The sequence below is a fragment of the Fusarium oxysporum genome, chromosome 5, assembly GCF_000149955.1.
Source record: "Fusarium oxysporum f. sp. lycopersici 4287 chromosome 5, whole genome shotgun sequence".
Lineage (NCBI taxonomy): Eukaryota > Fungi > Ascomycota > Sordariomycetes > Hypocreales > Nectriaceae > Fusarium > Fusarium oxysporum.
Window position 1 is genome coordinate 809516 of NC_030990.1, and position 10324 is coordinate 819839.

At 49.3% G+C, this 10324-nt stretch overlaps 5 protein-coding genes across 7 annotated transcripts; 3 read left to right on the forward strand and 2 right to left on the reverse strand.

The window, feature by feature from the left end:
- Positions 1-319: 319 nt before the first annotated feature.
- FOXG_21923 (uncharacterized protein) lies at positions 320-3716 on the reverse strand. Its single transcript, XM_018402301.1, has one exon. It carries the CDS (start codon positions 1396-1398, stop codon positions 979-981), a length of 420 nt encoding a protein of 139 aa, XP_018255461.1. The 5' UTR covers positions 1399-3716; the 3' UTR covers positions 320-978.
- Positions 840-3361, forward strand: FOXG_15458 (uncharacterized protein). Of its 2 annotated transcripts, none has more exons than XM_018395567.1 (2): positions 840-2700; positions 2755-3361. In XM_018395567.1, exons 1-2 carry the CDS (start codon positions 1965-1967, stop codon positions 2814-2816), a joined length of 798 nt encoding a protein of 265 aa, XP_018255463.1. In that variant the 5' UTR covers positions 840-1964; the 3' UTR covers positions 2817-3361. The 2 variants fall into 2 exon arrangements, with proteins under 2 accessions (XP_018255463.1, XP_018255462.1); XM_018395566.1 differs by having other exon boundaries at positions 951-1049; positions 1117-3259.
- FOXG_15459 (uncharacterized protein) lies at positions 3662-5241 on the forward strand. 2 transcript variants are annotated; one of them, XM_018395568.1, is made up of 2 exons: positions 3662-4718; positions 4818-5241. In XM_018395568.1, exons 1-2 carry the CDS (start codon positions 3970-3972, stop codon positions 5098-5100), a joined length of 1032 nt encoding a protein of 343 aa, XP_018255464.1. In that variant the 5' UTR covers positions 3662-3969; the 3' UTR covers positions 5101-5241. The 2 variants fall into 2 exon arrangements, with proteins under 2 accessions (XP_018255464.1, XP_018255465.1); XM_018395569.1 differs by having other exon boundaries at positions 4848-5241.
- A 668-nt stretch (positions 5242-5909) lies between these two features.
- On the forward strand, positions 5910-10055 carry FOXG_15460 (uncharacterized protein). The gene is made up of 2 exons (XM_018395570.1): positions 5910-8205; positions 8267-10055. The coding sequence occupies exons 1-2, from the start codon at positions 6439-6441 to the stop codon at positions 8282-8284; spliced, it is 1785 nt and encodes a 594-aa protein (XP_018255466.1). The 5' UTR covers positions 5910-6438; the 3' UTR covers positions 8285-10055.
- On the reverse strand, positions 8229-10324 carry FOXG_15461 (uncharacterized protein). Its single transcript, XM_018395571.1, has 2 exons — positions 10060-10324; positions 8229-9989 (listed from the first exon to the last, which is right to left on the reverse strand). Exons 1-2 carry the CDS (start codon positions 10184-10186, stop codon positions 8452-8454), a joined length of 1665 nt encoding a protein of 554 aa, XP_018255467.1. The 5' UTR covers positions 10187-10324; the 3' UTR covers positions 8229-8451.

Sequence of the window (10324 nt, forward strand, 5' to 3'; positions counted from 1 at the left end):
AATGTATTAGACATAAAGGCTGTGCTGTTATGTATACTATTAATAATTCCAAATAACCATGAGTACCAAGAGTAACGTCGCACGCCAACATCTGAAGATAATGGGCTGTAAGTTGCAAAAGGCGCCCTCGCTTCCATGCAGGGGCCTTGAATCCTGTGCTGCACCTGCAGCCTGCATGGAGTCCATTTCAGCGTTGAGATGGATGATTGCCAATACCACCAGGTGCCAGGGAGAGCCGTACGCAAGCAGTCAATTTCTAGGAGCACAGAATGATGACACTATGAAGAGCTGAGTCTTGAATAATTGGTTAGAATTCGGGTCTGTGTCTGTCGATGCGGGTAAACTGCGGCTCATGAGAAGTCTCAAGAAGAAAACACAGTGGGCGTTCCTAAATATGCAAGCTTACGGGCAGGGGAACACCTCGTGCGATGAGCCAGAAGATGTGTTATCCAGTTATCTCCGTCAGAGTTGCGTCCCAACTTCCAATCCTTCGCTGAGCCACATCTGAACCCCAGCGACTGTTACCCGAGTTTGAAGATTGTACAACGATGTTAGCGGGCAAGTGTGCCTTCACAACGTACTTATTCGGTTACACGCTAAGCTTAAGGAGTATCCACTTGCTGCAGGTTTCACAGTGCGTGGGTTCTGATGTCTACCTCCTCTTCTCACTCCCCCGCCGCAGTTTGTGAGTACCCAGCCAGTACTGAGACAGTGGGGAGCTGTCAGGCACCCAAATGATCCTGCCACACCTTCACAAGCACTAGGACGTTGCGAACCATCAAATCCGCAACCTCTCCCTCTGCCCTTTTCCACTTCTAAGAACTAGGCCAGTTGGTATCACGCAAATTCGGGGGCTCAGTTACGCATTCTCCCGAAAATACAGAATCTCGGATCCTATTGTATACACACAATTTGAGTTACATGAGATACTACACGCAGCGTTGCGAGGCTTACGAAGCCAGGAGGGAATGCATCTCTTCATTTCCTTATAGACAATCGCTGCAGTGGCATAGTCAGCATTACCGATAATGGGCAACCAACGTATGCAGGTAGCTTCCTCAAGTAATCCGCATATTGAAGTATCATAGACAAGTATCCCTCACTAATACCATCGAGCATAATACGCACCCCTCGACAAACCCGAAACATGCGGGTGATTGCAGAAACCTCATCGTAGTTGCACATGCAATCGCAACCACGCCAGGGGGCATATACCATCAATGCGTTGGTGCTCGCAGTGAGTGTGATACACCTCGGTCTGTATGACCGGCGTTGTGATAGATACGGGGTTGTCAAACCGGGATGTTTTACCGGACTTGCTTGGTGGGTATGCAAAGGAAAGAAGAGGAAAGAGGAAATATAAACAACTTCAAGTGTAGTAGGATAACCCAATTCCATCGGGTAACCAGAATAACGCTGCAAAGAGTCGAGTTACGCACAAGGCTTCTGGTAGTCAGTTGTCAATGGGACAGCCTTATTATCTTCCGGTGTCTTACACGACACGATGACAGATCGTACATACAGAAGGATCCAATCCGTTATCGTTGTCGACTTATATGAGGATTGGGGAGTAGGAAGAACGATGATAGTTCATGTGCTTAAGCGTGGGTGGTGGGATAGGCTAGGAGTGAGGTTGTGAGAGGTTGTAAATACTGCACTCTGATTGGACGATGCGGGGGGAGTAGGAGTGTCGTTCCCTGGGCCTCCCATATATAGTCCTCCTCCCCCCTCGATCATTTTCTCTCATTCTCCCCCTTTCGTATCACTTCACTCTTCCCATCAAAAACCCATCAAAAAAAAACTTCCCAATCGCATTTCCATTTCACTACATCACTTGATAGCGTTCAAGAACCCTTTAAGTCCAAGTAGGACAACCTCGCATCCACACCTGTCCTACATTGCTGTTGCTCTCACTTGATCTCCATATTTCCCATCACACTTGTGAACGTCCCCTTCCACTTAACATGGCAATTAACCCTTTCCTCAATGACGATGAGATGACTTCTCCTCGTTCTTCCCGCTTTCCTCCCTTGTCGTCCTCCGCCCCAGAGTTCACACAAAACATTGCCCTGCTATCGTCCCAGAACCAGGTCACTGAAAAGAAACTTCATTCAAAGAGGCGCAGGTGCCAAGACGAGCCCATTGCTGGTAGTGCCGCCTCCAGATCTCGCCGTTTGGCTGAGATCCCTCGCCGTGTTGAGCGGATCAGAGAAGCGGATGCTCGGCTGCGGAATGAAGTACCCAGAACACCTGGCCCATACCAGCTGCCAGACTTGGATCAGTGCTCAAACAGAGCCCAGCTGTCCTCACCTGGCCTGGAGCCAGAATATGAACTCTATCAGACGGCTCCGCGCAAGCCATATGGTGTCTCACTTGAGGCGGCCATTGATAACTGGCGAGGTAGCTGGCAACCATCCCATCTCGCTCCTGACGGAGGCTTTGCTTACGCGGGGTCCTGGTGCCACTCAGCACCCGTGGAACCTAGTCACCTAGAGCTGGAGTGGCACATATCTGAACGAGTTATCCTCGCAGACGACTGGCGCCCCGATACACCCAGGGATACCCGACTCTCCACGCCAGACCTGCCTCCACTGTCGACAGACTTTGAGTTTTGTCCATGCAATCGCTCAGGCGATCGTGAACAGGATAGAATAAATCAAGAATTCTACTTGGCGACAAGATCCAAGATGGACGTGCAGAGTATGTTAATACTTACATGGCCAAGAGGCCTCCTTCTCTTGCTGATGGATGCAGTGATAAATGCGCTGGCGCACATCGCCCAGGACCAAACAGCATCCGGAAGTGAGCTCCGATAAGTCTCGCGAGAGATGAAGGATGCGTGATGGTGGAGTGAAGGTAGGATTGGCAACATCTGTATAGTTTTGAATACTGGCGTTTATGAACTGGCACGGCGAATTGAGCGACATTTTTAAGAGCGGCGAAGCTATTAATAATTTGATAGGTGTATATAGAGTATGTTAGTATATTGTGCTTAGAGAATGATTATATGCAAGCATTATGTGTTGAATGTTGCTTTTGAGGATGAATGTCATTTGCTGCTTGTTGTAGGGATAAGTGATATATTGCGCGTATCAGAATAGAGGTAGTTAGACAAGCGACGATGCGAAAGTGAGTGAGGCTGTTGGCAATGATAGAAAAATGAGGTATTGATATGCCTTGATGATGTGTTTGACTTAACGTCTGGTGTTGAGGAGACTCAATGGGCCCAAAATTGGGGAAGATCTAGAGGGGATGAGTGAGAAGTGAGACTGGGAGGGTGAAAAGCAGGCAGAAGCGCCTGGTTAGCCTGAGGCAGAAACTAAGGCATCCAGTTCTCTGACGAAAACTGGCAACACCTCAGACGACAAGAAGCCGATAATTCAGCTGATGAGGCTCAAATTAGACGACCAGACTGACGAATCTGTTGCGATCATGCAATTCCATCTCAAAACGTATCTTCTAACCTGAGAACTGACAGCGTGTTTCTCTACCGGTGCCCCTACATATGCTGTGCACAGCGACGAATGCCAGCTGACTTGACCTTGTGGTGACTGTTAATGACACAACATAGAATTGAGCTTCATTCCCATGTCATTTTGCTGTGATGTTTTCGTAAAAAACGATGCGATGCGATGGCGGAGCTGCTTTTAGGCTAACGTGGTTGACCGAATGAATGGAGTCTCGAAAGGCAGCATGAGAGGTAAAAAAAAACCCTCACGTCATACTTGTAAGGCCATTATCAACGCCACTATCAAAGTCGACAATAAAACTAGACTCGTGCGTTGTTATTCCATTTCCATTGTTCAACAGTTGGGCTTTTCATGTTACAGCACCAACATCGGCTGGCTTCTTTCTCAGTCTCACCAACGGAATTGGTTACGTCATTCATAATCGCCTTCATTCTTGATACAGCGAATGCTTTGATCACACTTACAAGCGATATAGAAAATACACGGCAGAATAGACAAAATGGCTGAGAATTACATCCTTCGAATCACAGCTGGCCCTGATTACGATCAATCACAACAGGTCGAGGTCCCAGTCAACACCGCCAAGCCCGTCACCATCAAGAGCGATCGCGCTGACATTGAGCTCAGCGTCCGCGTCAACGACTACAAGGGTCTTCCTCGCAACTCACCAACGACTTCACCATACTTCTCAACCGAGCCTCACGCCTACAACAGGGATCAATACAGCATCTCATTCCGCTTCACACCAAAGAAGCCCTCCAGTGATGAGGGCGATGGTATCAAGGCCACGGATCTTCAGTTCGGCAATGACTTTGATCATCCCATTCGAGATCGTCTACCGCCTGGTTTCAACACGGCTATGAGTATAGTGCGCTGGTGGATTGATCCGGGTCTGGATGGTGATGCCTATGCTGATAAGCCCTTCTTGTACGGCCCCGCGTTGAGTTCTTTCAACACCATTCATGTGGGCAAAGGCGAGTTTGATGAAGAGAAGGGTGGTCTTTGGTTCGAAGAGGGTGGCGATGAAGATGGTCTCGAAGCTCGTGAGGAAGTCGGCGCTCCTCTCACCAGCAAGGCGAGAATGAAGTGGGCTCTCAGAGCCGATGCCAAAGAGAAGTGGGTGTTTGAGTATGACCAGACATACGGCTTCGACTTCTTCAATCCGTATCTCAACTTCTCAGACCTCGCGTTGAACCTACCTGGCTTCCAGCTACCTATCATGAAGTACTGGGACGGTCAAGGTCTCAGGTAAGCCAAACCCTGCTTTTCCACGGCGCCGGGAAATTTTGTCACACTTGCACTACGATTCATTCCAATTCCATACCTTTTCGTTTACACTCGTTACAGGCCCGGCCCGAAACGCTCACATCAACTCAGATATGTCTTGCGCAACAAAGAAACCGGGGAGCCGTACCTCGTGATTCTGTTCTCGCTGTATCACAAGGATTATGTAAATGAGGATGGGTCGTTGAAGGAGGGGGCACAGGATTCTTTTAAACAGCCTGAGAAAGCTACTGAGGAGAATGAGGAGTTTGATGGGGATGGGGCGTTGAAGGAAGCGACGGAGCAATTGGGCCCGAAGATTGATGAGAAGGGAAACGAGCAGACGAGTGTCGACGATCTCGACTAAGATATAGAGATAAGGCTGGCCAGGGTGTAATAATATTATCTAGATCTCGGGATTACAACCTAAAGGAGAAGAAAAGAAACAAGCTTCTTTGACTGATTCATTTCGGGCAATGGATCGCATCCTCACTTATTTTCGGAACCGTCTCTCATTCGTTCCCGAAGATCCCACTGTGGCTTCACATCGTTTGAATCATTCAAGCAATCTAAACATGAGACTAATGAGTAATAGATGCAGCAGCGGAGAATCCGGTCACATGGGCATTCACGTGTCCACTTTGACAATTCTCTCCCCCAGTCTGCAGCACTCGTCACAAAAGATGCGGTATCAGTTACAGATCCTCGGTACCCTCCACGCATGAATGGCAGCGCAGAATCTTTTTCCGTCCACTAAAAGTACACGTATGCCCAGATTTCACAAATTGTGTGCGGGGTGGGAATCTCAGATCTGCAAACGAGATATCCGGTAATAGCAAGCGTTAAATCATCTCTGCTTATTACCGAACCCCCTCAAAAGGTCGAGACTGTTGTTCCTCGGGTACATGGTCCAATTGAATATCTTCTCGGCTGTTATCATCCGAGCGTGGCTTTCCCAAAGAAGTGGCTGCCGAACGGCATCTCGAAATTCAGCAGGTAGTTTGTTGGTGGTGGGTGACTTGGCGTGCGAAAGAGGCTTGGTCTAGGGGTTTAGCGTCTGGCTTTGTTCACGTCCGTCTTGTTCCCGATGGCTTGATGCCGGGTTATGATGGAGGACTACGGCATTGTCCCCGGATGGGTTATTTGCGAAAGGTCGTATACGTAGGAGCGGAGAGAGGAAACTTGATCTTACCAACATCCTCTCTTACTGTTTGAAGTGACGCTGTAACAACGGTTAAGTCTTGTATTTCATCAGTTGGGGTCTATGTCTTACACGCAGTCACTGATCGACCCAAGATATCACTGGCCTGTGTCTGACCTGGCCGTGCCGCACAAACATCTCCTCCCTCCCTCAATGGCCCATCGGAGAGAATGTATTCCCCGTTAGCGTTTCCCAGTGTCCGAGTCACACCTCAAACGTGGGCCTAGCAGGCGGATACAGCGCCAAGACACCATTATTCCCGTTGGTATCCCGCCTTTTGACCCTCACCCAGCCCTTGATAATCCCGGGTTTACGCACCGGATACAACACGGTCGTTGTTCCTGTCCTGTTCTTATTGTAATCATAATCCGCCCTTGTGTCTCCCATCCATTCTGCTCTTCTTCTCTCACCGCTGTGTGTCTGGTGAAATATTCGGATGTCGTTGGACTATCGCTGCTGTATAATTTGTCTGTTTCTGGATATTGAACATCACGAACTATCGATATGAAGGAATCAGATACGATTCAGACCGCGGGTGCTTCCTTTCAGAATCGTGACGATCTCGAGATTGGGCCCAGCACCCTCCCGCCTTCATCAGCACAACCGAATCTTGGTAGTGAAGACCCTATATCCTATCTATATTTAACACTGAACACTCCCCTACCATCACCACCCTTATCAGACTCAAAGGTTGTACAGAATCTCCCACCATGCCCAGATCTTCGATCCTACGCTTCACCCTTCACGTTGCCGCGAGCACGCAAAAACATCTTCCTCGCGCTCTCGTGCATCGCGACCATGCTGACTGCATATACTGCTGGTACTTACTCGCCGCCCTCGAGAGCAATGGCTAGAGATATCGGGGCAAGTCATACAGCCACACTCGTCGGAATCACGACTTTCTGTGCGGGTTTCGCTATTGCACCAATGGCACTCGCCCCCATTTCTGAGATCTGGGGTAGACGTCCTGTTTTTATCCTCGCTGGTTTTGTGTTCGTCATCTCACAAGCTGTCTGCTCTGTTATGCCTAACTTGGCTGGCATGTTGATCGCTCGCTTCTTTGTTGGTGTCGGCGGCTCTGTCTTTAGTTCAGTCGTCGGCGGTGTCATTGCTGATTTGTGGGAGAAGGAGGAAAGGAATACCCCGATGGCTCTTTTCAGTGGTTTCGTCCTCTTTGGAACTGGCCTTGGACCTTTGGTGTCTGCTGCTTTCGTCAACGACCTTGAGGACGACACGATGGCTTGGAAATGGTCGTTTTGGCACCAGGTGATTCTTGATGGACTGCTGCTGGTTGCCATCTTGATCTTGTTCAAAGAGACACGAGGCTCGGTTCTGCTGTCACGCAAAGCTAAGAAGTTGAATCAGTGGTATCAGCAGCTTGAGGATGCAGGTGTCTATGGAGTTTGGGTGACTGAGCCTCGAGAAGATACCTGCAGCTCGTCATCTTCAAGCGTCAAGGCCATTCCAGGACACGAGACGATGCTCGAGTACAACAGACAAACACAACTACGAAGAATACGATGGCTCGTTGAGGCAGACGAACAACGACCCCCTCTTCGACAAATGATGGCTACCTCTATCATGCGACCCTTCTACCTCTTGTTCACAGAACCAGTTGTCTTTTCCTTTTCTCTCTGGGCTGCCTTCTCTTGGGCCGTACTCTACCTCTCCTTCTCCATCGTACCGTATCTCTATTCCGACAACTACAACATGTCAATGCGCATCTATGTTGCGATGATGGCGTCTGCTATCATTGCCACCGTAGTGGGCATTCTTCAAGAGAACCTGATGAAACATCCTCTCTGGAGCGGACACGTTAATGAGAAGGAGGTTTCCAGTTTCTGGCGATTTACGAGGAAGCATTTCCCTGCTGATTCTCCAGAGGCACGGCTATACTTTTCCTGTCTCACTGCCCTCTTACTCCCGGCTGGTTTGTTCGTCGCCTTTTTGAGTCCCATTAGCACGAGTCATTACACCCAAGCTATTGGTATTGGATTCGCCAATTGGGGCATTTACTCTGTCTACCTTGCCACGTTCAACTACCTTGCTGATACATATCACATGTACGCCTCTTCAGCCCTTGCCGCACAGAGTTTCTGTCGCAATGTGCTTGGTGGCATATTCCCTGTGTTGACCGGCATCATGTTTGACAATCTTGGTTTGAGAAACGCAGGTTGTGTGTTGGGTGGTATCGCTTCAGTTCTGACCCTTATTCCATGGGTTCTGGTGCTCTTCGGAAGCAGAATTCGGGCCAGAAGCAAGTTTGCGATCGTAAGTTTACACACCATCCCCATATACTTTGGATTGAGGGTTTGTTGCTAACTCTCGACAGTCTCTACAAAAGCAGTGAGGATATTTGTCCATGAAAAGGCGGGGTCTAGTTAGAGTTCTTTTGTTTCTCTAAATGGCACGAAGAGTTGTGATTGTATGACTTGATGAATCTATCCGGCCTATCATAATCATCGTTGAATATATCGTACACATCATCTGTTCTCCATTTTTCAGCCACATGCCGCGTCAATATGTTGTAGCAGCGTCTCTGCTCAAAACTCTCTTCTTCTTCTTAAGCTTCCCCTTGCCGTAATTGCTCTTGAACCACGCAATCGTCCTCTTGTCCAACGAATCGCCCTTCGAATCCTCCTTTCGTAGATCCTCACATGTCCGCTCTGACAAGCTAGTCGCACTTCTCGCATGAGTGTTCCTCAGCTTCTGCAAATCGCCCACAATGGCTGGGAGGAGCAAATCTCCGCTTGCGTCGATCTGGGGCGGAGGAAGTTGTACGCAGCCCTCCCAGATGCGCAAAGAGCTGGGGATGTCATTGGTAGCGGAGACTTCGTGCTCGTCGAGCGAAAGATTTCCATCCCCAGTATCGACGTAGGACTTCTGGCCAACTAGTTTAGGCCAGATCGTCGATGGCGCAACACGGTATGCGTATCTCTTCGTGATCTTGCTGTTATTCGAGAATAACGTCCCCATGAATCGCGCTGTGTATTTCTCGCTGAAACCGCACATGCGGACCGAACCGATGCGACCCTTGAGATGCAGGACATTGTTGCAGAAAAGGAGGTACGAGTCGGGACAATACTCTTCCACGGGTGCTACAGTTGGGTAGGTTGGGCTGATGGCATCGGGTAAACTTAGACTTCGTAGGCCTCCAGCATCTTCGTCAAAGTTGAATCGTCGAGGTGTTGTCGCTGTTGGACTGTACGGCTCTGGTGTCTTGGCGCTTCGCGATGCTGATCGTGACGCCGAGCGTGAACCTGGTCGACTACTGATGGCGCGAGGCGGCGAAACCATTGCTATTTGGGGCCGTCTTCCGTGGAAACGTCGACAGAGGAGGACCAGACTCTTCATGGGACATGATTCCTTTCGCGTCATTTGTGCATTGATGAAATCTTGGAGCAGTTTCTCGATCTGTTCTACGTTTGGCGACAATTCTACAGCCCCAGGCTCGGAGCCGCAGCCCAAATGCGTCATGTCGAGTTCGATGACGATGTTGTTTGCGTACATGCCGTAGTTGTTAAGCCATGTTGTTGCAAGTGGGCTCACTCTCGGTCCAGTGAATGGCGAAAAGACGGCGTGTAGTTTTGTGTTCTGCAGAAAGGCAACAAGAACGTCCGCGCGAAATGTGAAGGATACTTCAAAGTAGAAGGAGAGTTGAAGTAATGTTGATGAAGGTGACTCAAAGTCTTGTTTGCGCCAAACATCACGGCTAAGTGCATGTTTGTTCAAACGCAGGGGCTTGTCGCAGGGCGGGAGTAGATAGCGACAGATCCGGTACCGCACAGAATCAGGCAGTCGGAAATACCCAGAACTTGGTTTCTTTCTCGCATTGTTCTCATAGAAAGAATTAAGCACCTTTTCGAAACTCCCTTTCTCAAAAGCGCCGTGATACACAGCATCAAGCGTCCGATCCCAAGCCGGGAGTCCTTGACGATGCGCACTCTGCGATACACCCAGCCCGGGGAACACAGTAGAACTAGGCGTAGGAGGCTGCGAGCGGTTCATCCAAGATGAAGGATTAGACACACTTCTTGTGCGCGCTTTCGCACTGCCTTGAAGGGGCATTATGAAGTCAGCCGAGTTGTTGTGTTTATGATGCAGAGGTAAAGACTGGAGACGCACTCATCCTCAGAGTCTCGAGACGCTCAGAAATGTCATTTTTGGTCTTGATTGAGCCGACGCGACGGAGGAGCGAGGTTGCTGATGTGGAGGGCGATATAGAAGGCGATGATGATACTGGAGTCGCCATTGCGGCGGCACTGACACTGACGCTGTCGCTGTCACTGCCCTGGCACTGGCGCCGACTTTACCCATTTCTCTATACAGATTGGATCACAAGGGATAGGTAATCAAACAATGCGAGGTCCAAGATGTGAGGGATTATTAA

Excerpts from the sequence above, each read along its gene's own strand:
- FOXG_21923 (XM_018402301.1), bottom strand. The coding sequence starts at position 1,398 with ATGGAATTGGGTTATCCTACTACACTTGAAGTTGTTTATATTTCCTCT.
- FOXG_15458 (XM_018395566.1), top strand. The coding sequence starts at position 1,965 with ATGGCAATTAACCCTTTCCTCAATGACGATGAGATGACTTCTCCTCGT.
- FOXG_15459 (XM_018395568.1), top strand. The coding sequence starts at position 3,970 with ATGGCTGAGAATTACATCCTTCGAATCACAGCTGGCCCTGATTACGAT. Across the intron at positions 4,719-4,817 it reads TGGGACGGTCAAGGTCTCAG|GCCCGGCCCGAAACGCTCAC; the intron begins GTAAGCCAAACC and ends CACTCGTTACAG.
- FOXG_15460 (XM_018395570.1), top strand. The coding sequence starts at position 6,439 with ATGAAGGAATCAGATACGATTCAGACCGCGGGTGCTTCCTTTCAGAAT.
- FOXG_15461 (XM_018395571.1), bottom strand. The coding sequence starts at position 10,186 with ATGGCGACTCCAGTATCATCATCGCCTTCTATATCGCCCTCCACATCA. Across the intron at positions 9,990-10,059 it reads TCTCGAGACTCTGAGGATGA|GCAGTGCGAAAGCGCGCACA; the intron begins GTGCGTCTCCAG and ends TGCCCCTTCAAG.